This window comes from Andrena cerasifolii, chromosome 5 (assembly GCF_050908995.1).
Source record: "Andrena cerasifolii isolate SP2316 chromosome 5, iyAndCera1_principal, whole genome shotgun sequence".
NCBI classification, from domain to species: Eukaryota; Metazoa; Arthropoda; class Insecta; order Hymenoptera; family Andrenidae; genus Andrena; species Andrena cerasifolii.
In genome coordinates, this window is record NC_135122.1 from 18,060,217 (window position 1) to 18,087,513 (window position 27,297).

Sequence of the window (27,297 nt, forward strand, 5' to 3'; positions counted from 1 at the left end):
CCATTTCGCTCGAGCCTCGCGATAAGATGCCCCCTGTGCAATTACCCCGCAAGAATGCACAACAATTTCGCATGTTTATTGCGCGAAATGCCGCTATAAATCGCGCCCTCGTATTTGCATACGCTCGCGTGCACAGCTCGGTCGCGCCAGATTCGCTCGTTATTTCGGAAAAAAGGATTTTACCAACGTCACATTTTCCAAATCATCGTCAGAGAAACTTCAATCTGGATACTTGAGGGGAGAATCTGGTGCAGTCGACAAAAATCAAGGTTCTTTTGTGGGAATTTTTTGTAAGGAAACTATACACGCAATCCTTTTAAAACTTTCAGGCTATATCATTATCCGACGCTTGCGTCATTTGGAATTACCGCGTTATTTTTAAATAAAAAAAATATTTGCGCACTTCTTGAAAAAACATGATGTAGCTTGAAACTTTTAAAAAGAATGCATGTATAATAATTTCCTTACAATAAATCTCCAAAAAGAACCTCGATTTCTGTCGATTACACCAGGTTCCCCTTTTAATAGCTTACACTTTGCAGTGGAACATTCTAAATTAATTAAACCGTGCAATCCTACACAAGAAAGGATCCCTTAAATATTACCACACTCTTAAGGGGTTACGCCACCCTGAGGCGCTCGAAATAGCACTAACCTAGGCGATTTTTTTTACCGATACTATGAGGTTGAAAATTATTTATTTTCTTCTGATGTGTAGAGCATTTATTAATGCACATATTGTATAAATACTGTACAAAAATATTAAAAAGTGGCCGTGTTATTTGTTGTCCCGCGAAGCTCGTCCGCGGTTACAGGCGTAAGTGGTATACCAAATTATAACACCCAGGTTCATCTGAAATGAAAAACATGATGATTTTAGTGTTCCTTAATAAAATACCTACAATGTAGCGTATGGATTTGAGAAAAAAAATTATTGCACAAATGAGAGCAAGGTGATACTAATACACGCTCTACGCATAACAAGTAAAGAAACAATTTTCAACCCCATAGTATCTGCAAAAAAAATCGTCTAGTTTCAAGCCTCTCAGGGTGGCGTATCCTCTTAATCCCTCCAGTATATTTAATTAACAAATGTTTACAAATTCAAGATTACTTTTGTGTGTATTTATTAAGCAAATCAGTGTGCACGAAAATGTGCAGAAGTATCGTGCTGGAGGGGTTAAATGCCCCACGGGAACCGATACAAGGTAGGAGGGAACAGTCCCGATACATTCGAGCCTCCGTAAACAGAACAAAGATCACATTGAATCTACGACTGCGAGGAGGAAGGAGCTGAGATGAAATACCTCCAAACATTGATAAACATTTGGCGCGCGTTAAAACGCCGCAAAGAAGCTAGATCGCGGCTCGAGTCCTTCGATAACACTGAATTAAACGGGATCTTGATAAGGGTTGCCTGAAATAGAGCTGCTTGAGCATGCAATCGATTCGTGCGAGCTTTTATTAGTAGTTTTTGCTAGATGCGGCCGCAAGCATGCGCACGTTTTTTTCCAACCACCAGCGAGCATCTTCTCCCCTTTGTTTCCCGCTGCCCTCGTTGTTGTCGACAAGGGATGCTGCGCTCGTGGCACTGAGAATCGGGGCGCCTGTTCCGAGCACTCGCGCGACACAAGACTCGACAACATCAGGCGACATCTCTACCAATTGTTGAATGAAAATATCACACGAACAACACAAACTGACCGTCGTAAAAATTGTAAGTAACCGCGGACTCCGTATCTCTGTGTAATCCGGGGCCAGTTTCAATTTCCAACGACTCCTTTGGTAATTAAAATCTGTGGGTCATAGAGCAACGGAGAGGATTGCTTGAATACACGCGACAATAACTGGGATCATATGTTATACCCACAGACAGACAAGAGGTTCCTTAAAGTTTAAGAGGATCCCCGGTCCGCGATTTTGGGATGAAATGGAGGGGAAACAATTCCAGAAGCAGCGATTAGATTAAAAACCGATGTAAGTAATATATTTTCATATTTACAAGGAGTTCTTTTAGCTTGTAAGTTATAATAATCAGATAGTTGAATATGTATATGTATATGGATGTATGTATACATATATATGTGTGTGTGTTGCGCTTGTAAAAATATAAAGTGCGTTTTTTCAAAACGTATTTATTCCATCGACGCGAGAGACCTTCGGGCAGGGTGTTGGTGGGAGGGAGGGATGATGGCTCGATTTCCAGTGGCAAACGTTCGCCCGACGTTCTCGTTCCAAAATGGAAGTGGGCCTGTGTCCGTGGGACCGTTAGAAGGAAGGAAGAGCGGGGATGGAGTTCGGTATGGATCGACGCAACGAGTACATTTTGAAAGAACGCCACGAATAGGTATGCTTTCACTGAAAGCGATTAATTTCCAAGAACTTCGTTTCGTTTCTCGATCGCGGCCCGCGGACTGTATCAGATTCCTCTCTCTCTCTCTCCTGATCGCAAAAAAGAATCCACTGCGCCCGCCTTAAAAATCGATCAGAGGGTCCCCGAGAAATTTTCATCCGCCCCCGTTCGCTTTCGCCCGATCTCGCGGCGAAGAAATTTCACAATCGGGACGGAGGCCATAAATCTCCGCGCGGTTCTCTCCGAAATCGGCGCCCGTCCTCTTCGGGGGGCACGGCGAGGGAGTCCTCCGGACTCGAAAACGGGCGATTTGCATTCGCAGCTTTCGAGAAGGCACGTGGTGAAGAATCGTAGATATCGAACGATATAAAAAGACGTTCCCGCGGAGTGTGCCAGGAGCGAAATCGGGTCTCTGGATTATCGGGCACGTTCCACACCCCTCAGGGCTTGGCTCGGTACCCCGGGGGGCAGCGCGGCTCCCTCCCCTCCCCTGGCTTCTGGATCGTTGCTGGCTGCTTCGGACGCCTTGAATCGCTTGTACTTCCCTGCAATCAGTGCAATCGCATCGTTCGGGATAGGATACCACGGTGAAGTTGTCCCCGGTCGCGCGAGGGGGTTCGGCGCGATTTTTGGATCGATAAAATTGTTGAATTACTTACTAGCTAAACGGACCAGAGTAACGCCCCACCAAATGCTCCAGCCCCACCCGACCAGGCAGAATAAAACGGTGAATAATTGACCCACACCGACCACGAGGTTCACCACGAACGCACCGAGCCTCGATTTCAGTCCAGCCACAGCTGAGAATCTCGGCTGGCCTGCGCATAAGTTGAAAATGCCGCTCCAAACGGTACCTGCAAGCAGTAATCGTATTCTAACACCAAGAATAGGCATCTTCCTTCCTTTTCGAAGAAGCAATTCTAAAGCGATCGTCGCAGTGGTATCGTTAAAAGCGAGAGTAGTTGAATATTCATTAGTATCTATCAATTCTTGCGCTTCTGTAGAAAGTGATTTTTATAACACACTTTAATCCCGCTGCTTATTAGCGATTCACTGTAATTACTTAGTTTCTAACGATCCGAAAGTCTGGGCGGCAAAGATTTCTGCGTGATATCGACCGCGTCGAGCAATTAATTATCGATTTACCAGAACCAGGCAGTAAAACGTTCCACACCAGGCAAAACCAGGCAAGAGGAACTGGTAGACACGGGATAGCGCCGCGCATTAAGGAATTGTGCTCCACGAGGACATCCGGTATCTTGGCCTTCGGTTCCTAGTTACGTAACACAGAAAACGATCGATATTAAATTCTACTTAAACTGAAAGATCATGCGCGTAAATTTATAAGGTGCTAACAAAGGGATTGCAAATGCCTTTGTCCCACTAGTCAAGAAAGATTTCTGTTCACTGCGGTGAACTGTTATGCGTTACCTCCGACAATGGGGGTGGCGCTACGCTGGTAAGGCTGTGCTTGGCACGTATGTTTCTTGTGCGTTCTATTTCAGCGTTCCGCTTGCATTTGCAGTTGTCGAACACTCGCCTACAAATCGCGCCGAATCTCCTCTCCGGAGGGCAGCAAACGGCGGCCTCGGCGGGCGCGATCCTCGACCTTCTTGAGCAGCACCTCACTTCCCTCAGCCGTTTGCATCTGCCGCGAACAGAGCCACGCTGATTCATACCCGTAAATCAACCTATCGCGAGCCTTCTACGCGCTAACGAACCGAATCCAATCAATTTCGCGTTTTAATAAACCTAGAAAGCAGAACTGCGAACGTTAACGCGTCGATAAAACGTACGATCATCAGAGAATCTATTATCGCGAAATCTAGATTCTAGAGTGAAAGCCGATCTATTGGAAGTCGCGGTTCCTTCGAATAAGGGGACATTGGTGTGCGACATTCGCCAGGCGGGAAGTAGAGGCCAGTCGCGAAGGAAACGCCGAGAATGAAGGACGAGTTCTGGTTCGAACACCGAATTAAAGCTGCGGTGAGCTTGGTAAGTGGTTGAATCTTAAATTGTCACCCGTTTCGACGCGTGTGTTATTCGGAAATCGATAGATCGTACTGCCTAGGCGGTAATTAATAAATTCTCGTTAGCATCGAGAAATAAATAAATTAATGGAATCTCCTGTTTCTTTGTATAAACTTTCCAATAAATTCTCGATCAGTACCTGCATCTGTTCTTGAATTTCGGCCAGCAACCAGTAGGTGCACCTTCCTCTGTCGCGTTTGTCGCTGGCTGTTGGCTGGCTTGGTTCCTGTTCGACACGACGGTGGTCCTGGAAGTGTTCCTGGGCCAGGCGAGCCCCTTAGGATTAGTTCGGCAGGCAAGGCACCTCATGCTGGGCCAACACTCGCAGCACCGACTCAAGGACCTCTTCCAGCGCGCGAGAAGTCTGTCAGGTGGTCGTTCACCAACACCGTTTGCGGCTGTCAGCACCCTGCAATCGAAGGGACGGCCGCGCCCCACGCTGTTAGTATTATTAAAAAACGCCTCCTTGATCCATCGAGCCCACCTCGTGATAAAGGAGCTATCGGGGTCGATTAAGAAGAACGCGATGAAACGTGACACCGTTGGAATAACGAGTGGGGATTGTAAAATTAATGACAAATGAACCCTTCGTGGTGTATGTTATTTATTCGTTTCATTTGTAGGTACTATTTATATTAGTAACAGTGTTAAACAACTTACTATGTTACTTGTTCTACGAGTATATCGTATTGATAATAAACATTATTTTCACTGTTCACATGATTTGCAATATTATTGTTATTGTTGTTCTTTTCACTTAGGCATATTCTCTGCAGTGTTTCCACACGTTCCTATACTGTTCCTCCATCATTGTGACCACTGCTCCGATGGTACTTTAGTCCAATTTTCACACTACTCCCACATCTTCTTCACACCATTCCCACGCTACTCCACTCTACTACCGCAGCTCTTCTATGAACATCATTCCCTTGCTATTCTACTCATCCCACGCTATTTTTACATTACAGTCGTACCATTTTTACTTCCATTCTACACGTCGCAACGTCACACAACGCGCATCACATCGTTACACTTAACACTCGCGCAACACGCAACATAAATCACGTATCCGAAAGTACAGCAAAGTTGCAAACAGAAATTAAGTTTCAGGCGAGAGTGAGAAGGCAACGATATTGCAAAGCTGTTTTTTTGGTTCTCGAGGGCGCTAAATTTATTTGCAACATTGTTGGAAAAACTTTGTACTTAAAACCAGTATGCAAACATATGAATGTTGTATGTTGCGCGTTGCGTGACGCGTAAGTATCATTGTAAATGTAGAAGTGTTGTAGAAGTAGCGGTAGTAGCGTAGGAGTAGCGTGGGAATGGTGTGGGAGTAGAGTGTCAAGAATATGGAAGATCTCTGAGAGTAACGTGCAAGTAGCATGGGATTGATTTTAATAAAACATTGGTGCGTTGCGCAAACAATATGGGAAATGTAAAGGAGTGGCGTGGATGTAGAATGGAAGTGATGCATCCGTACGAAACTACGGAAACGAGAAGAAAATAGATGTTGCGAAACCTGGAAAGTTAGTAAAATATAATTTTTACCACGAACAAAATGTATAAAACACCAACTGCATCCTAAATAGGAAAAACTTGCGAAGCCCCAGACAGCCAGACTATCAAGAATATTAAAAAAAAATGCCGCCCCCCTGCGATACAGGAAATTACGTGTCCATCAAACTCCATTTTACCACCTTTCAATCACGCCGCCGTTAATCAATCCCCGAAAGCCGTGCGAACCACCAATCACCGCCTACCTGAATCGAACCTCCCCGAAGCAACGATCGCGTACCAATCTAATCGCATCGATTTCTCACAGCCCGACACCAGTCGCGCCACTTGCCACAAATTCACCCAACATTTTGTCGCACGAACGTGATACAGAAACGTCGCGTAGAATTCCTATCGATCGCACGGTCAGCAACAAAATTCCCACGTGTTTTGCCCTGTTACCCGCTAGGAATCCCACCCTTCCTTCCTACTGTCTTCCACGTCACCCCTAACCTTCTCCGCGCCACTTCGCGTCCTCTACCAAGCAATCTTACCTCTTGCTCCGAAATTTTCACCAACGGTAGCCGGAAAGATCGACGGATCAGTTGGATCTAGTTAGCGAGTAGTTCTACGACGGCGGACGGAAGCCGAGGAGGATGATCTGGCCGGCGAATCGATGTGGTCGTGGACGAGAAGAAATCGTACTGTTCGAGGGGCGGCTAGCGAGGATCGCGGCTCCGCTCGTGTCGCACGAAGATTGCAGGTGCCGCAGTCCTCGAGGGTAGGCCAGACCTCGGAGGACGCAGGGTGGCGAAGCAGAGAGGGTGGTCGGCCTAGGAGGCCGCTGGTCACGCGAAGATTTTCTCCTTCGACCACTGCATATACATAGACCGCGGCACCTCCTTCGCTTGACCGCGAAATCGATAACCCGGGCACGAGTGAAGTTCTTTACCTTAACGCCGTCGCTTTTCAAGGCGGTCGCGCGGCCCTCCACCCCCTTTTCTAAAGGATTTTTCTTTCTAATCGCCCCCGACTCTGTTGTTTCTTACTTCCACCCCTATTAGTGGGTATATCACGTTTAATTCGGCGAACGCTCGCTACGCAACCACCCCTATTTCTTGCGGAAGAATAGCTATCTGTTTCCTTTGTGTCGCGAACCCCGCAGCTTTTTGTTTCAGCGGACTACATTAATGTCGGAATGTTCATCGAATCGATAAGCTGCTGGAGTACTACGCACGCGGTATGCTTCGCGCAGATTCAGCTGAATATTATTGCGAATACCTCGGCCTCTGCCACAAAGAAGCCATTATGCGAGGGGCAAATTGGTTAAACAGCGAAGCAGTTGATAGCGCGATTTCTAAACGAGGAGAAGAGCATCGATGGCAGAATCTAAGAGCTCTGTTTCGTAACGGACGATTTCAATGGCGCAAAGTTTTAATTGCGTTCACTTTGGCTCGTTTACGACGTGTTGCCCCTCGCGAGGCGTGCGTGCGAATGCCGTTTCGAATAGAACGCAAACTTTCTCCTTCAGCCACGCGCACTCAAATATACTGTAACAAATGTACATCTTTCCACCAGAGAGCGCGCGAAATAAAATACTGTATTTCCTACAACGCGCGAACGTTACTTCTAAATCACCTCCACTTTTCCCTTTTCTCACCTTCCAAGGAGATGGTCAGCTTTAAAGCGGGTTAAACTTTCCCCGGAATCCTCGAGCTGTCGTTTTCAGCGAACGTGGAAAAGACACACTATTCTTTAATGGAGCAGTTTCTTTTACGATCAGCGATCAGACCGTAGGGCAGAATTCTACGATCGTCGTAAAAGCACTATCGAGTGAAAGAGAGTCTCGTAACTCCGTCGCGCGCCTGTGACGTCAAGGAACATATTATTATGCGGTCAGAGAATTATGCGAAAAGTGTTGTAACGGTGTCTTGCTGTACCTAAGCGCTGATATACTTATTGCGCTGGATCACGTGGTGCGCCATGGAAATTACGGTCTCGAGGCTTTTTCGCCGAGCGCTATTCACGGCACCGATTTCCCCGATTCTTCGAAGCTAGGAAAACGAAGAGAAAGAAGTTGCACCTGCGAACACCGTGCACGGAGTTCACTTTCCTTTTCCAAAGATAATAACAACAACGCGAAGTAACGATAATCCGTTTGTATTACTTTATACTTATAAATTACATTACATACGTGTAACATACGTAAACAAAATTTGAACTTGCACCAATTACTGTTTTGTGCAATATTTTTGTTTTGGGCGGCTCTAGATTTGAAACAATCGCCAAGAGTAGAAATAAGAACATATCACCTCAATAGCAACTACTTATTGTGTGAAAATATAATTTTTCAATTGGTGTTCTCTTTTATAATTTTATAAACAGTTTTCTCTAATTTACTCAAAGTCGGAAAAGATGAAGTTGCACCCCTCTTGCTGCAAGGCCCCCAAATAGTAACGTATCAGGAAGTATACGAAATTGTAGATTGTAGATTACAGTGCAAAAGATGATGCAGCTGCCTAATCTAATCTTGATGAACCATGAAAGAGTTCCTACATCAAATTGCTTTTCTTTCAACCTCGAATGTGTTATAAGTACTTACCTGGAAAACTACAAACTGGGAGTAAAAAAAGAAGGGAACAGGGAGGTAGGAATCGTTGCCCGTTGAAAACGGAGATCTTCCGCTTCTCCTTGGGCGTGGAAGCTCGACGTGCGAGCTTAGAAACTGTTTACCGATATTCCAGAGTACTTCCACGCGAAATCGCCCTCGCGATCGCGGTATGAGGCGCGTGTTCAAAAGTTGCCGCGCCGTCGCCGCGCAGCGCGTTAAACGAAACCATTAAAAGTCGGCACAAAACGTGCCGGAAAGTTCGTACATCGTGGCCGTGCCACAATATACAGCGGCGATTGTAGCACGGAGCCGCCAAAATCGTGGCAGTTAGAAGTTTACACGGTGCAGGAGCGTCGTTAACCCTCATGGCGCGGAGGAACTTTTAGCCATGTTATTACTTTCACTCGAGGGAGGGGAGCGATGAATAGCAATTCGCGAAGCAGCGATAAACAACTTGCGCCAGCGAATTACCAATTAAAGATTAAGTAGAATCAAATAAAATAGTCACATTTCGCACGAAGATTGCATTACGCGTTTCAGTCTTTTGTATAAATTTCACAAGACGAGGACGAGGACGAGGACGAGGCACTTTCCCTCGTAATTATTTGCTTAACCGCGACGCGCGTATTACGGTAACACAAATAGTGTAATTAGAGTGGCAATCAGATTGGGATTCGACAGTGAATGGAAAGGAAGCGAGGGAAACGCTGGAATTATATTGAGAAACGGGCCGCTTTCACGTTGGCCCCTTTTAATCGTTCTTTTCCGTCGTGGAGCTTGCGCAACACAGTTTTCCAGCGGGCCGGTCGTCTCGGGGAGAAATCCGCAAGTCCGTACACTTTTGAGTAACACTCTGGCGGAATATAGGCGCGTAAAAGTTGCGCGTGTCGCGTTTAATTTTATGTCACGTGGCTTAACATAGTAACGACGGTGAATTAACATAAAAATGGAGTGAAATCTATTGGCATTGCAAATTCAGGCAATGATCGATGACTGCGGTAGGTATCGCGTAGGGACGTTTACTGTCATTCGTTACCAAGAATTCAAATGGCACACCGAGGAATCTAGGAGCGTACAAGAATTGAAAGAGAGTATGCGTGATTTCGCAGTTCTGAAAAGTCGATGGCGTGATTTCTTGGAAATCGTTCTCAATGGTGGAAGTTGACGGAGGGAGAGGACGTTAGGGGGGTTAAATGAAAGGACATTCATGTGGTAAACCAGAGATTAAAATTCATTCCGCCTGATTGAGGGCAATTATAAATGTATTGCTGGCTCGTAATGCCTCCACCTTGCGTCGCGGATACCGTGACACGCTTATCAGCGTGTTATCGCCACGCCATGACGCTATTTTGGACCAAGTTGCGATTCTCCAAATAGACGTGCCTTTGGTTATTCATTGAGGGAAACACCCGTGAGTCAATGAATCAAACGCTGGATTTACAATTTATAATATATCGAGCACCGATGTTAAAAACAACCCATTCAATGCAAACTGCTATTTTGTAGTTCGGCTAAAATGTGACACCCTGTATAATACTAAACTAACGCAGCAGTATGGTACAACTGTGGAATACCTCATGAATCCCGAATAACTACGTGTCCATACAATAATTTGACGGCCCACGTCAGTGGCGTACACAGAGGAAGGGGAAGCAAACAGCTTTGGCACACCCCTCCCAAAAAAAAGGAAAAAGGGAGATTACTGTAACCACAACTGGAGTAACTCAAAAGCTTTGTAGAAAGAAAAGGAAACTGGATTTTATTCTTTAACCCTCATCCCTCCCACGTGTCAATTTGACACAGTTTTCTCGTAATAAGTTATACTGTCCTGTTATTTGTCATTCGCGTAAAGAAAGTTGTAAAAAATGTAAGGTGTAAATGTTAACTTATCAATTTGCATAAAAAATTATCTAAAAATAACTGTTTACGTTGTCACTTCATCGATCTTTTACCACTTTGTAAATTTGACACCGAGGGAGAGATTCAGTTCGTGAAATGAGGAACGGATGAGGATTAAATAAATTTTTATAACCACCCAATGAATTTGATTGAATTTGCATTACAAATATGTTCACCTATGCGTTCAACTCGGCTCCCCCTAAGATTAAATCCTGAGTGCGCTACTGGCCTACGCTTTGCCACGTCGAATTACCTCGCTCCAGTAGAACAAGTCAAGCATATCGCAGCCTCTAGAGCGTCCATTAACAGGGAACATCAGCGACTCGCTTCCTGCCTCCATTAAAGCATACCGCCTTATCAAACGAGGGCCTATCGAAACAAATGGAAGCTCCTTTTCACCCACACACCAACCCCCAAGCGTGGCCGAATAAAAAGCTCGAGCTAAACGATTTTATAAACTGGTCAGGTTTGACGTCAATGTCGCGCGGAACTGGGCCAAACACGAAGGGCTAGTTCATCCTGGCCGCCTCAGACAGCCCCCTCGTCACGCAACCCTTCGCCCTCCCTTATGAATCGGAGGTGGTTGGAGAAATTTGACGGAGCTGGCGCAAACGACCGATGACGAGGACGAACGACAGGGTTTGTCGAACGGGGGGTGGCCAGAGAACGGAGGAACCACCCAAAGGAACGGCAGAGTCAGCCGGCCGAGCGAAACGTACAAAAGGGGTGGTCAGGAGGTCGACCTTGGCCGCACGCGATGCTGACCACTCGTCGGTCGGCTCGCGTAGCGGTGTTACACGTCGATTTTCGGTTATGCCAGCCTAGAGCACAGCAATTATATCCGCCGCGACGATCTGGCATTATGCAGATGACACTCAGCAGCTGTCGTCGTTTGCCGAACGCGCTCCGACCCGCTAGTCGCTGAAATACGCGTGCGACTTGTTTTCTTATGAGGCTTTAGGAACACGACCGACTAATTGCAACGGCTCCGAATGCTTCCGAATTGTAAATCGTCGAGTGGAAGAAGTGTGCGAAAGCAGAGCTTGATAAATGAATACGAAGATGGAGGTTATTAATAAAGATTATTAACACGCCTCTGCAAAATAAAAATACATAACAACCACATCTTAATTTTTAAATATGTATTTTTTTGTGGCATTTTGCATTATTAATTAATTGATTGTCTGTAACAAATATGTGAAAGGTTTGATTGAACTGAAAGTCAAAATTAACATATATGAGCAGCTCATTTTTTATGATAGATACACTGGTTCTGTTTCTTACTATTATTCATGTGTTTAACTATCACCCACAGTACGGTTTGTCGCAGGGGAACCTAGAATTCCTGCAAGATCCACGGGCGCCTTGTCAAGCCGCGGAATCCCAGTAATTTCGAAAAGCAAAGAGAAACGGGTGCCTGGCATGTAACTACACGCTCGTTCGCTGTTTACATCCGACGTGGAAGAAACGCGGCAAGCAACGCGGATATCGACGATTGGGAATCAGCCGAGGGTGAAAAAATGCGCGACAAGGGGCCCGACGAAGTGAAGCGTCGCGCGATGGAATTTTAATGCGCAAATAAGACAACAGGGTAAGTTCCCATCGGGCTATCCCGTGTTTACGCTTCGCGGGCCGGAAATGGCGTGCACGTGCAACGGTGTTTTTAGAGGAATCCCGTTCGCCGAGCGGACGATCGACTAATAATAGACGCGATAATATTTGCTCGCACGGAACTGCTCCGCCGCTAGCGCGCTCGGGATGATTATTTTAAGTCCCAGCGATCGCCGACTGCTAATTCGATTCCGAACGATCCGGGGTGCTGCGGGTGAATTCGGGGGCGAGATGGATCGCGTGTCGCGTAATTAACGTTTATTCTTCCAGAGGATCTAACTATAAAGTAACTAGAAAAGGTAATGTTACGTGGAGATTGTGAGAAAAAGTTAGGTCGGGGGTGCTTTTCTCGTAGATGACCTCCAGTTTCTTAATACCACATAGCATATTCGATCTTCCTTACGAATTTCAAATTTCTATGCGTTGATTAGAAATCATGTAATTGTTACGTTTATAGCACCGAACGACTAGGTCACGGAATTTGATTAAAAATGTAATTGTTCTAGTTCGTTCTTTTCTGGGATTGCCACTTCCAATTCCTCTTTGAATAGCACGTGCGATGAATAATTCATGGCCCGCGGCAGCCGCGAAATTTGAACGGCCTGCGAGGGCCCGCCGCGATTTCGCCTCGTACGATCATGTTTGTAAAGACGTTTCAGTATTCGTACGCGATTATACAGTATCGTCACGCTATTGCGGCTCTCTGTGAGTCACTCGAACGTGGGCCGTCCGTAATAATATCCCGTGAAATTATTACGGCTCCCCGTCGCGTAAAACGAATTTAATCTCGTTAGAATTTCCGTTAATAACGGACCTCACCTCGCGGGTGTATCGATACGCGTCGAAGTCACGAGAACCGCAGATTAATTACGGCGAGGAGCTCTAATGTCGCGCGTGTCAAAGTTCAGCAACAAATTAAATACAGAAACACCTGCAACCTTTAACATATACACCCACCGCGACCAATCAACCACCCCACCGCAAAATAAAAAAAAAACAATACGACTAACAGTACCGGAAATATTTGTTCGCGAAGTACTTTAATTAAAATAAATCGAATAAGGTGAATGTCCCAATTTCTGCTCATTTAAGACGTAAATCGTCATAAAGGTGTAAAAAATTTGTTTGTGATCAAAATTTGCAGAGTAATTGATTAATTCTGTAATTAATAACTGAACCAATTCAAAAACTACTTAAGAAAGATATTTCAAGATGTTTAACTATTAGTAATTTGTAATTAAATATATAATGCTCTAAATGTCCGTAATTCTGCTCACGAAAAATAGCGATGTATGTATCGATCCAAGCTCGTGCAACACTCGCGTAAATATTTAAATAATTTAGAATTATTTTCTTGCAACTATAGTACAAACGTAACGCATATAATAATAAGAAAAATACGAAATGAGCAGAAATGGGGACATGAGCAGAAATTGGGACGTTCACCTTACCAACTACTTTATCGACCACGCAGTTATGAAGATTATTTCATAGTACGTGGATTTGTAGGGCGATATAATAAATATTTCCAGCATTGTACTTCGAACCCTCCCCCCGATTGAAAGTAAAATACGCTTCCAACTAGCTCCTACATAATACCGCAAGCTATGAGGAGCAAGTAAAAGCAACGATTCATGCCCTTATCGACGCTTCAATGTCACGAGCACGATCGTTAATTAATCTCGCCGCTCCATAATGTCCAGATTTGCATCTCGGTCGATTTTATCGCACCGCGGACGAGCCGAGAGCGTCGTCGAGGGAAAGGAAAGAAAAAGGGAAGGAATCGCGATTGTACGGGCCGAAAGACGGACACGGTCTATCCGCCTCGCTGCTTTTCGACGTTCTCCTTTCATCCCCTCCTCTCCCTAGCCTCTTCTTTCCGCCTGGCTCTTTCTGTTTTCGTTACCGATCCGAGTTAATTAGCGACCGCCCGTGTAACGAGGCGATTCGAAATTCTGATTTATAATCCCCTTGAGCGAGGCCGTTGCAACACCGTCGATGTAAATCTCCGCGGGATCGATAAACCCAGCTCGGTTGCCATCGACCGGCGCGGCAGAAGGGTGGCGGTTTACAGGCGACCAGGGGTGAAGGAACTCTGGATCTTGACGCGATGGGCCAAGTTTTCCGCCCGACCCTGTCTGCGATACTCTGCTAGGAAGTGCCCGGCAGCACGAACTTACACAACGATTTAATTGCACGCGGTTTAACGACGGACTTCCGCTCGCCGCTTTTTTCTTCCGCCTATGTTGCGTTGGCGACAAGCCCATGGAATCGCTGCGGACAATTTCAGCCGCGCCGAGTGCATGTGTTCTTTAAATTCCGCACCATCTGGGCGGAGAATCTTTTGCTTCTAATAAACGAGGTACTACTTTTCTTCTTTTCTATAGGAGATCATTGTTCGTTAGGAGACTTCAATTGGAAAGGTAATTAAAACAGTCTCAACTTCGCTGGACGAGGAACACCGAGCTTTTCTTATTTTTAGAGGCGTATGTATTTTTCGGTGGTAGAGGCTGTGTTTCATATATTTTGCTTTTAACTCTGATTACAATTTGCAAAATGTGAATTTCTTTTACAAACTTCTCGCTACGTGACAATACCACTGTAGCGGCTGGCTTCTGTTTAACCAACTCAAGCTTATCCCGCTTCGGAAATTAATGCAGGAACGTTTAATACCCAGTTAGGGAGAGCGCGCCGAGTCAGGAGCGGATTATAGGGGTGACTACATGCTGGAGGACGTAACAATGAATAACTGCGCAGTAATGCAAGCTCGTTCTCAAACTTGGTCGCGTTAATTCCTCGGTTAATAAAACGCGCCACTTCGTAATGGCGATTTTAGCGGCTTAACCATTCCCAGGTTCGCGCGGAGCGAGCCGCCTTCAAAGTGATAAGGGCGGTGTCCGTGAGGGGTAATTCCGTTGGAAAGATGGGGCCTCGATGCGCGGCAAACAGAACGGTTTGGTAAAAGAATCGTTTCAGGGCTCCCATATATAACTGCTCCGCCGGAAGTTGCAGGCAATTCTTTTCGGCCGCGACTCATCACGAAAGTGATTCGTTTAATTGAGAATGATGCTTTGCTTTCGTGTCGCGGCCACGGCTTTATAATTCGATTTTCCGATCCGCCCCGTTCGCTTCGCGCGCTCCATGCATCCTGTGTCCTTTAATACGGATTTAAATCGGCTCGCTGGCGATTTATTGCCATTTCCGCCGGCATAAATAGCCACCGTGCATTCTAGATCTCTCTGGATTAACCTTTGCGATCGTTGCTCGCAGTGCAACTATGATTCGTGAGATTGGCAAATTTCGAAGGACGTGGAAACGCTTAAAATTTCAATTCTTCGTTAAAAAGTAGCGAGATTTCAAAGCTTCCTATGTAAAATTCTCTCAGAAATTCTTGCGGGGTGCTATGCTGAGACACTGAGTTTTTGAAACAGCTTTCCCACAAATGGAGGAAACTTTTAGGAACAAGTAGCTCCCCACTACAATTCTACCGATCCAAGTTTCTTTTGCTACGTAACATTAAACCTCAAGTGCCTCTAATCCTCAGATCATTCACAGAGAAGACTAGAAAGGCAGCAAAAAGAAAAGGAAAAGTTTCTACTCACGTTGGTTCACCGTTTTGCTCCAAGTGCACCACGTTCCCGCTCAGGGTCTCGATCTCCTGCGGCCGTTTTACCACGTGCATCCCCGTCTTCTCCCTCGGCGAGGACACGCCCCTGACGGTGTCCACGCTCACCCCGGTGTCCGTGGAACGCACGCTCTCGATGGAATCGACCGACATCCCTGTGGACGATTTCACGGACGTACCGCTTCCATGATCTTCGGGTCGCTTCGCCCCTGCGCTGGTCACAGTTTTCGAGCCGTTCACTGCACCGGCCATAGCGGACACGTTGTTCGCCTTCGTAGCTGTCGTCGGCTGACCGACCACCGTATTGCCCGCCATGCTTCCCGAGTTCGCGATGGCAGCAGTCTTCGTTTCAGGATCGGGGGTCGGCTTTGACATCGTCCTCGAATCCTCCTGTTTTGCAGTGGCACTCGTAATTCGGCTTGCCGACCTTATCATCTCCTTGCTGGAAGAATTCTTCGCGAGATCGTTCGTAGCTTCCGCCTCGCTGGCTTTCGTCGCATTCGTAGCTGGCGCAGTCTGCGCTGGCCCCGATTCATCGCTCTTCTGCTCGCTGGACCTGGAACCCTTCGCAGTCTGCTCGTTCGTCGAGTTCTGGTTCCTGCTGGATCGTACCGTGGCTGAACCAGTACCCGTGCCGTTCACCTTGGCAAAGTTTTTCGCAGGCTGACCGACGCTGTTGCTCTTCGAGTGGCTACTGGAAGTCTCCGTGGGAACCGGTGAATCCGTCCTGCTATCTGGCCCACCCTTGGCTCGGTTGTAATTGTTGCTGGGCTTGGTGGACTTGGAAGATGGAGGGTTAGACGAACGTTCCTCGCTAGTAGCTTGAGAACTCTGCACCTGTTTCCCTTGGGAGTCGCTGTTGGACGAGTTAGAGGGCTTGCTGTTGGGAGGGTCCGCCTGGCTCCTCGTCTTCTCAGGGTTCTTTCTTTCCGCAGCATCTTTGTCCAAGGGAGCCGCGTTGGCGTCGATGTGAAGAGGCTGCACAGCTGTCGTGGCCGTCGTGTTGACCACGCTGGACGTGCCCGTGGCAGCTGAGGTTTGCTTCAGGAGGTCTATCAGATCCAAGTTACTAGCTCGATCGGCGCTCGAGGAGTTCTTGCCGCTACTCTGCGACTCCTTCGAGCCTGTGCCCGACTGTTTGCCACTCTGGCTGGACCCGTTTGCCTGTTGACTCCCCGCGCGACCCTCCTTGGACCCTTTATCCGCTCCCTTTTTACTCTTTTCAGCGGGTTGGTCGGTGATAGTGATGAACCTCGCTGGATTCAAGGAATTCGAGCTGACTTTGTTCGTCTTCAGTGGGATCTTGGACGGAGAGGTCGGGTGTTCTTTGCTCGTCGCTTTCCTTGAAGTCTTCTCTTGGCTCGGTCTTTTCAAGTTCCGGGCATTCTTCGACGGGGAAATAGTGACCTTCTGCAGCTTCGATGGAGGGGACCTAGCGGCATCCTTGGAACGATTCCTTGGCGTGAAGTGGGATGTTTTCTCGGGCTTCGTCGGTGTTCCTTGTATAGGCGAGAGCTTACTGGGTGTCCTGGTCACCTGCCGACGGGCGGCCAGATTGCTGGTGCTGTTGCTGTTTCCATATGCGTTCAGGCGATTCCTCGAGTCGGTGGTGTTCAAGCGGGTCCGCGAGTCCCCGCGGCGGCCGAACTTCGGCGAAGAGAGGCGCTCGTTCGACTTGCTGAGGGACGTCGATCGCTGACGGGTCGGCTGAGGTATCAGGCTCCTTCTTGGACTACTCTGTTGCGATACTGAAACTAGGAATCGCAGCGGGACTATCTGATTATCCGTCGATGAACGGAGAAGGGGACGAGAAAAGGAGCTGGTGGTCGAAAGGAAGCTTAAGAATGACCCTAAGATCTATGTAACATAAACAAGAATACACTTTCTTTTCATCGAACTGTGTTATTTTTTACCCTCCACCTTTCAAACTTCCGCCAAAGCAGTTAACAAAGAATATAAAAAAAATCCCAATGTCACCAACGCAGAAAATATCCACCCACCCCCTCTAGAAATCTAGAATATCCATCACTCCCCAAGTGCATCGCACCAGCGACCACGACGATAGAATTCTCCAAGTGAAATGAAAGAACGTAAAGGTTACCTCGACGATCGTTTCGACCTCTTCGCCTAGCGTCCGCGGGATCCGGAGATTGAGGCCTCGACTTCGATCTGGGTGGGGGCCCTTTGAACCCTCGTCCACGGAAGGGCGAGGCTCTGCCCGTGGCCAACGTCGGCGACGGGCTTCTCGTCTCTGGGGAGGCTGGCCTCGAATCCGCGATGATCACGAAGCTGGAACGTCGATGCGCCCTGGAAGACGACGTGGAGGAGGGAGCGATCTTGTAGGGCTCGGGTGCACGCGGCGGGGGTGGCGGTATCGACGGGGGTGCCAGGTAGTTGCCGTCGGGTGCCGCGAGCACCCTGAACGGAGGCGGTCGTGAAGCATAGCCGTCGTCGATCCGCCTCATCCTTTCGAGGCCCCGGAGCTGCAACGTCAACGCAACTTTGTAGTCAGGCAGGTCCGGTCCCTGCGAGATCACCTCCGCTACTGAACTATGTATTTATGTGGAAGACAGTGCTCCTACTTTCATGGTAGATATCTGGTCCCTCTGTTTGTGGGAGACAGCGTATCTTCTGATTTGCGTTCGCGATAATGACAGCGATAATACACTCTGATTACGATAGGTTTGTGTATAGTGGAGGTTGAAGGGTAACCGAGGATGAGATTCGTTTGGGGGATTGACTCTAGCGTTGTGAGTAATATTTAAACGCGATTCCGCGTTATCAGGCGGTTTGTGACGGAAGTTAAACGTTGCGATCTCTTTTAGTTTGATAAAACTGCCTCCATTATCTCGTAGGATGTTAAATACGTTAGTAGCGACTGTAGGAATGATACGCGGTAGGAGAATCTAACAATAAGTTAATCGCCCTGTGTCGATCGCCTCACCTTGAGTCCTTCATGCAGACCACCAGGATGCGGAGAGCGCCGAGATCTCTTGTCGCTCTCACCTGGAAAACACAGAAACCACAGCTGAGAAACTGCCCTCGGGGAGAGTGCCCCTATCCGTACGGTATCTGGTGAAACTCGAATTCGTTACAACTTTTCCATGTCGGCGATATCCAGCTGGATATCTGACCGCGGCATCTGGAGGCTCTGAAGCGCGTTTAGCAATTCCACGTTCAAGAAACGCCTTTTAATCCGCGCTATCATTCTCTTCATGTTCGTCGAGCGGCCGAGTAATCCCAGTAGACCTGCTTGTTTATTCACAAAGGACTACAACCAGCGCGCTAATCAAATTAGATCGTTCCTCACAGATTAACGCGAAACTTTCAACGACCCCTGCTTCGCACAGTCACGCCAGAGTAAAAAAGGAGCTGACTGGTATCCCGGAAATTCGAGAGGGGGAGCGAAGCGGTCCCTGGAGCCACGAGTTCAGCCCCGTGGGCCTTCCCGAGCCTCTTAAGACCTCATCAGCCTTCTTCCTCCTCTTCCTCTTCTTCCTGCTCGCTGATGAACGCTCAGACCAGACCGAGACACGGCCCCAGTTCTGGCAATTAACAGAGCCGCGTGCAACATCGTAATTATTCGTCGACTGTTGCAATTACTGACTCTAGTTTTGCGGGCTTCGTCGAGCGAACAGCAGCCCCTGGTGCGCGTTTTATTCACGCTCTCATAGGCGGGAATGCCCGGCCAGATCGCGTCGGTCTCGCTACGCGCGCCATGCTTATTACCGTCATACCGTGACGCTGTTGAACTACATTTTTCTATGTTCCCGGGCTTCGTTATAGTTTTCTTCGTGTCCTTCGACGATTAGAGTGAAGCGAGGCTAGAGCGAAGCCTCTTACTGTATTTGAAATTTCGTTTCGAGTTCTTGGGTGGGGGATCTGTGGCCTTAGAAATCGTTTTCTGGTGTGAAAATCTTCTGAGTTGAATATGTAATAGAAAATTTGAATATTTTGTAGAAATTGTATTAGTAGAATATTATGCGCAGTATGCGAAATAATGAAATCATAAGATTCCCTTTTCCTCTTTTATACGAAGGATCTTAGTTCCTCCGTAGCTGTAATTCTATAATATGCTTCCCTCCCTGTTTCAGATGCTCATGCACAATCCCGTTACGCTGATATGCGCGTTGTAGAACGTTACTTTTATAGTTACACGTGCTACATTTTCAATGCAGATAGGTGAAGTGTAACCTGTGCAACTAAAAATGGGTCAATGGAGTCACTACGTTTCGTTCTTTTCGTTTCCTCTATAACCGACTGAATTAACAAATACCAAGGCGCTATTACAGTTTAATACAAGTGCGTTCGTCACCTTGGAATATCAATAAATAGTCATTTCATTTCATCGTTATTACCGCGAGTCTGAACGTTTTATCGTAGCGCGAGTTAATATAGAACTTCTACGAGTGACAAACAAGCGAAACTCAAGTACGCGTCGTCGAAAACATTCGACAACGAGCATCTATTTATCGCAACGTTAACGTCACGCTACATCCCTTTGCCGCCAGTTCAAATTCAAACTGTGCGCACACAAACGAACCATTTTTATCTACCCCCCGTCATTTTCACGAATGGAACCCGGCGATAACTAACGACTCGCAAGCAATTTCCTCCAAAGCCCAATACTACCCTCCTTAGTTAAAATGTCCTATCTAGCATTTTTCATTTTTCAAAATATGTTGAAATATTTAAAGTTCCACGCGCCTTTTACCTTTTAAGTAAAGTTAGAAAACCCTACGCGCCTCGTAGACATCTAGAAGCACTCTAATTTATTAATTTTTTTAGAAGAACGGCACAAAAAGAATTATAAAACTTCAGTGTTCTCGGATATTTCGAAATGCTAGATAGGACATTTTAACTAAGGAGGGCAGAATATTACTGCAACACCGTGGACGAATTCGAATACCACGTCTTAAGAGGTTACATACACCTAGAATATTAGAAAAAAATCTTTTTTTCCAATGAAGAATTCACAGAAGCTACAACATTATAGGAAGGTCAATTCTATGGTCTCGGAATCGACGATTTTCTGTAAGTTTGAACAAAAATTATCTCACTTTAAACTTTACCTTAAACTTTAAACGCTGTTATCTCGAAACTATTGTTTTTAAATCGGTGGCAATGATACGTAAGAAATTAGTGAACCGATTTGAATGAAACTTGGCACGAGTATTCCTGGCATCAATATCTAGTCTTTATCATACCGCTTTTTGTTCAAAAAGCCACAGTTAGTTTTTAATCATTGAAAACCTGATGAAATTTCTCTAGAATCTTAGTCTTCTCTAGTTTCTAGAGAAATCTCATCAGTTTCTTCGTGAATTCCACTGAAATTATTATATACGGAGATGTTACACTGAGAATCGACGTCGATGGTGGACGGTGACGGCGATAATCGAGGAAATAAATGAAATATAATCACTAGCACGGTAGTAGCGAAGACGCCATCCGGGGGTGACGATACCGATGCAGCGGGTGGTTTTCTTCCAAGTGTACGGCCCCCGTCGGAAAAGCCTTGTAGCGTCCAGCGACATTCCTCGAATGATCATCAGACACACGTTTCTCAGCGGTAAGATCCGTTCCTGGACGAGCGAGAACGACCTCGTGCCCGAAATGTAATTCACTACGTCCCCTGGCACGCTCCGCAACGGCGACGTGTTGATTTACGATGGCCGCTTGTTTCGAATTAATGGACAGGCCAATAGAGGCGCGATTTGCGAGCTGCGAACCCGTACGAGCGTTTCCAGAGAATTATTGCACGCTTTCTAGAAATCTGTCCGCCGTGAATCGCGACGGAACACACCGCAGGAAGAAAGTAACGAGACTGATGGGGAACGTGGAAAAACCACACGTGGTCCAACGTGTTTCCCAGCCATTTCCCCCAAATCTCCCCCTCCCCCCACCCCTGTGGACTGAATACGTTGCTTGGAGATTCGGTCCAGGGTTTCGGATGAAAATACGAATGTTATGCTGTTCTCATGGAACTTGGCTCCTATTGACAGTCTTCTCAGTGTTCCGTGTAGTGAATACGTAATGGTAATGGGGGAAGTTCGAGGCGAATTTTAATTTTGGAGGGAGAAAAAACCAAACTTGATGAGTAATTAAAAGGGGGGGCCGTTTTTAATGGACCTCGTTCGAATTCCTTGCGCGCGATGCTCGGCCAGAATCGTAAAACTTTGGGTTTTGAGAACGAGGAAGTCTGGAGTCCAAAGAGGATAAACCATTCGAGCAAAGTGTAACGCGATCAAGTCGTAAAGCGCAGCTCAACTGCGAAGCAACATCGACGCCTGTGCGAGATCGTTTCCGGCAATTAGGTACCTGAAATCGTTAATGGAAAATCCACGGAGATCCTTCGAACTGGGACGAATGGAAAATGGGTTACTCGAGACTCCTATGAGATCTTCCAGAAACACTCGATGAGCTTATTTTGAATTCTTTCGAATCACACTACTGTAAACGCTTCCGACTTATCGCAAATTTTAAGTGTTACGAATAAAGGTAGTACTGTCTAGCATTTCGAAACAACCGAGAAAACTGAAGTTTTAACATTTCCTTTGTGCCGTCCTTCATTCAAATTAAAACATTTATTTCGTAACAGCCTAATATAAGTTTTTGTAATAAGTATACCAGTAGGTAATATATCATTAACGTACCAATTAATTAATTGTTTTAGATAGGATATTCTAACCATCTGGAAAGCAGTTAAGTTAAAACTTTAGAGTGTTTCTAGATCTCTACGGAGCACATAGGGTTTTCTAACTTTACTTAAAAGGTAAAAGACGCGTGGAACTTCAAATATTTCAACGTATCTTGAAAAATGAAAAAATGCTAGATAGGACATTTTAACTAAGGAGGGCAGCGTAGCTCTGAAAGCCACACAATTTTCCAGTTACACGTGTCCGAACGCGTAATATTGCCATTGCAGTCATTAAACGCTCGAGCATTACGAAGTCCCGTCGTAACTTCCCCGTTGAAATGCAGCCCGCAATTCTGAGGATGGCTGGAGGGATTCATCCGTGACCTTGACACCGTGGAAACTGCTTATGAGATATGGGCACGGGGGCAAGTGACGTGATCGACGATTTTCCAGGCGCGACCCTGCGCATCGTGCACTCTATCTAATTGCAATCGGAAATCGAAAACGCGGCGAGAGGCCAAGGGTCGAAGACTCTTCCCTCACCCTCTTCCAAAAAACCTAAATCACTAGAGCCAGTACTTCTGATCTTTAAGCATTCTTCACCACCGTGAATTCCATTTCGTTTAAATACACCAATTACAAACAATGAAATTGAATAAAGAAAAGTGAAGCCACTCTGATCAATTCTACGACTGCCTTTCCACGCTTCCACTCCCCCGACGTCCAAGTGGAAAAGAGAATCTGTCGCCAGCGCCACGACCAATTGATCCCGCGATTACCCTCAAACGGGCCGAGCACTTTGGACGAAAACGTCGCCATAAATTGCAGCGAAATTTTGCAGCATCTTAACGCTCCGCGGGCTAATGAGGCTCGCTTAACGAGCCCCCAAGCTGGATCCACGTCCAAGTGCAGCGGCTCCCGCGATCGACGGTTATAAATAACGATTTGCCGTTGATGAGGCATGGAAAAGGGTGGCTGTCGGTTTAATTAGCGGCCGTTGCGCAACATTTAATTAAGTCGGCCTGCCGCCGGGGCCCCGAGGAGCAACGCTCGCGCTTTCCGCGGCCGCGGGTTTGCTCCTGCCCGCTTAATCGACTCGCGGCGGTCTGTCGCAACGCGTTTCGTATCGACTGGCGGTCAGCAAATCAGCGTGCTGGTAGCGAGAAGTGGAAAACGCGGATCCTCTTCCACCGAGGGATCAACGACCCCCCTGGCCGTCTGCGTTCGCCGGGCAAGGAAGCTCCGCGCGGCGTAACGATCATGTAATACCCGATTATTTCGCCGGCCAGTCGACCAGGGATCGGCGAATTAATTGTTACGCAAAGCTAAGCGATCCTGCCTTCGCATCCTGCCGCCACTGCTATTCAACGCACTATTACGGCGGAACGTTCGTTATCTGTCAGTTGATGGACGATTGAGGAGGGACTATTGTCAGGAGGTACTTAGGTACGTACGGTGTTTGAGTTTCTTCGGAAACGGGGCCGGAGAAATCTCTTGTATTCACTTGGGATATCATCTGTGGAAGCTTCTTATTCAACTACTGAACCAAACACAGGTGCTTCCACGCCAGCTTTTTAATAAAAATCCACGCAATTTATGTATAAATTTATCCACTCCATAATAAATATTCTAGAACTATTAACCATATAAATACAGTATGCAGACTATCACATGTGCAGGGTCACATGCTACAGGACTGTAAGGAGTTGGAAAGAGAAAACTCAACGATAAGAGGGATACTAAAGAGAGACGTAGAAGGTGCGAAGTGAATGCGTACGGTTCTGGAAAAAAGGAGAAGAAAAGAAGCCCAAGAGGAAGGAAGAAGTCATAATGAAAGCACAATCTTGAGTTAACGGCCCCAGAAACACTTACGCATACAACAGTTGTAACCCCATTTTCAGGCCGAAAGGCAAAAAATAAACCTATTTACTACTATTAACCATCTAAATAATATATAAAATAAAAACTAATACATGCAAAGAAAGAAACAATGTATAAAATATAAAATAATAACCCGAAATTACACATATTTCTCCCAACCCTCGTTTCAAAATAGTATTACAAAGAATTAATAATCTAACTTCAAAGAAAGAATAAAATATTAAAAATCTTAAAGAACTAAAAGTTACAAACAACACTATAGTAAAAAATAAATTTAAATTAATGCAAAAATATTCATTCTTATCAATAATCTTTAAAATAACCCCCGTTACAAAATAAACCAGTATAAGGCTTTCGGATAGCGTTATTCCGTTTCTTTCGAAGCCCTCTGCCCCCTTTCCCTTTCTGTTTCTTTGCGCAAAGAGAGAGGGGAAGGAAAATTGAATTCGTATAACTCGATTCGGGGATAACGTAATGGATGTGGATATTAAGGAGTACAAGATGGAAATTGCGGTTGAGATTACAATTGAGCGCGTCGTTCCATCAGAAATTGTTAGTTCCCACAGGCGACAAGGTGCACGCTCTCTGCCGCCCTATATAGGGCCGAGTATAACGCCGAGCACGGCGCAATTGCAGCTAATTTGAAACAATAAATTTCGACATAGTCGAGATTACACGTTCCCGCGGTTCTTTTTTTTTACCTTCCGTACACGGAAGCGATCAAGCACACATTTTCCGTCCACTCGGCGGCTGAAACTTCTCGCGTGCAAGTCGCGTGTCGTTGCTTTAATTCAAACGTCTCCCTGGCCCGCACTAAGCATCGTGTTCCTTGACAATTGTCATCGATCAAAGGCGAAACACAAGCATGTGCATGCATATTAATCCGCGGGCACCCGCGTGCACGCCAAAAAGTGGCGTGTTATTAAAACGAAGCCCCCTAAATCGTAAACCGTTCAACCTCCATCTTCGTCGTAGATTTACGAACAATGTCGTTGCTCGATCATTGATCGCGGCTGGCAAAAGTAAACCTCCAAGGATCTGGACTCCGACGAAGAAGTAATGACGAATGGTTTGATTCAGCTGATATCGAGGAAATCGGTGGCGAAATCGCTGGCCACGAGATTCTATCGAGGAAGAAGGGGATTCCGTAGGATTTTTCCTTCTCAAGTGGAACAGTCGGACTTTTATCGATCTGATTCGAATCCGAGCCACGAGGGACGCGCGCGCGACATTTTCCTCCCTGAATGAGAAGCCAGGAAACGAGTCGCGGGGATCTCCGCGCCACGAGTCCGGTCCATCGATCTGTCCCTTCTCGAATTACGAAGAAATCACTGCACCGATTCATCGGGAGTAAATATTCCGCGAGCAATCAGCGTTACCTCGAGGCAGCCGCTATAATAATCACGGTGGTTTCGCGCGCGTGGAAGATGTTATCCAGGCGGACCGAAAAAAAGGCATGACCCATGGAATTTCAACTACGACCTCGTGCGCGAGTCACGACAACGTCCACAGTGTTGCAGGAATTCCAGCAATGCACGAGAGAATCAAAACATTCTTTCAACGTTTCAGGGAAATAATAAAGCCCCTCTAACACAGCGATAAAAAACAGTACTCCCAAGGAGAGCAGAATAGAAAAGAATTACACAAAGGTCAGACAAGATGGAACCCTCGAATCTGATCGTCACGGTGAATGCGGACAGAAGGAGACGAAAATAGTCTAAGAGTAGTCGAACCTACTTCCTGAAACAGAATGAAACTGCGCACCTGTTTCTCGAGGCTAATTCCAATCTCAATCAAACATCCAAGCTAAAGTTCCTCCAATAACAAACTAAAAAGATTCCAAAGTACTCAAAGTTTCTTCCTCTGTAGATCAGGATACTTCAAACTACTCCCAATCTTCTTTAAAGTCCCAAAACTAAGATCTTCCAAGAAGAGCTGCGAAGGCAGCTTAATTCTGTTTTGTGATCTCGGAAGTTCCACCTCGGTCGCGATAATTGAACGCTAATCCAAAAGCGGGCGAGAATTTTCGATGCCGACGCGTTCACCGAGGAGATCTGTGCGCCTTACCTGGCTACCAGGTGGACAGCGAAGTGGAGCCGCCGGGCAGGGTGCATTTACGGGGGTGCGAGCCTCAAGGAAGGGCTGATAGTCGTCATCGACGTGGTTTCGGCCGCGGCGACGGTCCGCGTCTTCGCGTGAGCACGAACGCGTCCTTACTGCCGCGGGGTTGGCCGGCTCGGCTGTTCGTCGAGAAAGCGAGGGTAACGAGGCTGGTCACTTGGGAGGCGCTGGCGCGATGACCAGTCCTCGTAAAAACGTGCACTCGCGGCCAGAGGTCCGGGGTCCAAGTAGGAAACAGGAGGAACGGAAGCGAACGGTCGGCGGGCGCGCACGCATCAAAACAAAGTGAGGCCCGCGGACTCTACGGGGCCTGATCGGCGGTCCACCACTCCGCGCGCTCCAGCACCTTGCTGCGGGCGGCGATAAAGCTATTTGCAATTCTGCGTGAATAACTGGGAATATCCATGTATCCTATATAACTCCAAACATGCGCACTGGCAAGGTAATAAAGTGGCAACCCCTTTTGAAATTTCCTGCAGAAATAGAGGCCACTTCAGTATTTCATTATAATTGAACTGTGAACGGTAGAATTTTTAGTAGATTAAGTTTTATAGGAAATTAATTTGAGCTTAATTTACAAACCCAGTGATTTTGTGATCCTGCTGCAATCCTCCGCAGTCAGAAGCTGGAAATAAAGTTCCAAAGGGGTGAGAGACGAAGAGTGTTACAGATACGGTAGGAACTAGAATGATTCCCAATTTTCTTACGCGATATCGATCGTCTAGCAAACTGTGGCTATCCCGTCCGCCCACAGAGGCGATGGTACACTGCAAAATGTGCCACGATTGTAGACACCCGAGTATCGTCCGAGCGCGCGTTATACTACGCGGGTGTTGCATGTGTGATACAGGCGAGGCCGTTCATTCATCCATTTGGCCGAGCCAGGTCCGCTGGATCGAAATTATTGGAACATTAGCTTGATTTAAGCGAGCTGGGCTCGGCCCGATCGTGCGATCAGCCTCGTGGATGCACGTTTTCAATAGCGCTGTGTCGGTAGAATTCACGCTAAAGTGGAATTGAAGTCTTTGTAGAAA

General features: G+C 46.6%; 2 protein-coding genes across 6 annotated transcripts in view; one reads left to right on the forward strand and one right to left on the reverse strand.

Annotated features, from left to right (window-relative positions):
- Window positions 1–1,960: 1,960 nt before the first annotated feature.
- On the reverse strand, window positions 1,961–27,245 carry Stum (mechanosensory transduction mediator stumble). Of its 5 annotated transcripts, none has more exons than XM_076811845.1 (10): window positions 26,971–27,245; window positions 26,846–26,888; window positions 18,569–18,630; window positions 17,726–18,107; window positions 15,602–17,378; window positions 4,524–4,793; window positions 3,785–4,001; window positions 3,500–3,626; window positions 3,013–3,207; window positions 1,961–2,898 (listed from the first exon to the last, which is right to left on the reverse strand). In XM_076811845.1, exons 1-10 carry the CDS (start codon window positions 27,100–27,102, stop codon window positions 2,771–2,773), a joined length of 3,333 nt encoding a protein of 1,110 aa, XP_076667960.1. In that variant the 5' UTR covers window positions 27,103–27,245; the 3' UTR covers window positions 1,961–2,770. The 5 variants fall into 5 exon arrangements, with proteins under 5 accessions (XP_076667960.1, XP_076667964.1, XP_076667963.1 ...); XM_076811849.1 differs by lacking the exons at window positions 26,846–26,888; window positions 26,971–27,245 and adding exons at window positions 18,692–19,541; window positions 26,210–26,491; XM_076811848.1 differs by lacking the exon at window positions 26,846–26,888 and having other exon boundaries at window positions 26,971–27,075.
- The window catches only part of Mrps6 (mitochondrial ribosomal protein S6), a 35,283-nt gene continuing 16,443 nt past the window's right edge, over window positions 8,458–27,297 (forward strand). The window contains exon 1 of the mRNA XM_076811880.1: window positions 8,458–8,467. The gene's annotated coding sequence lies outside the window, so the exon portion shown is untranslated. The remainder of the gene's footprint in view (window positions 8,468–27,297) is intronic.

What these genes read in the sequence shown, in the direction of transcription:
- Stum (XM_076811845.1), bottom strand. Translation starts at nt 27,102, where the DNA reads ATGCAACACCCGCGTAGTATAACGCGCGCTCGGACGATACTCGGGTGT. An exon ending in CGCCACCCCCATTGTCGGAG is followed by an intron (nt 3,627 to 3,784) that starts GTAACGCATAAC and finishes TTACGTAACTAG; the next exon opens with GAACCGAAGGCCAAGATACC. An exon ending in TACTCTGGTCCGTTTAGCTA is followed by an intron (nt 2,899 to 3,012) that starts GTAAGTAATTCA and finishes CACTGATTGCAG; the next exon opens with GGAAGTACAAGCGATTCAAG.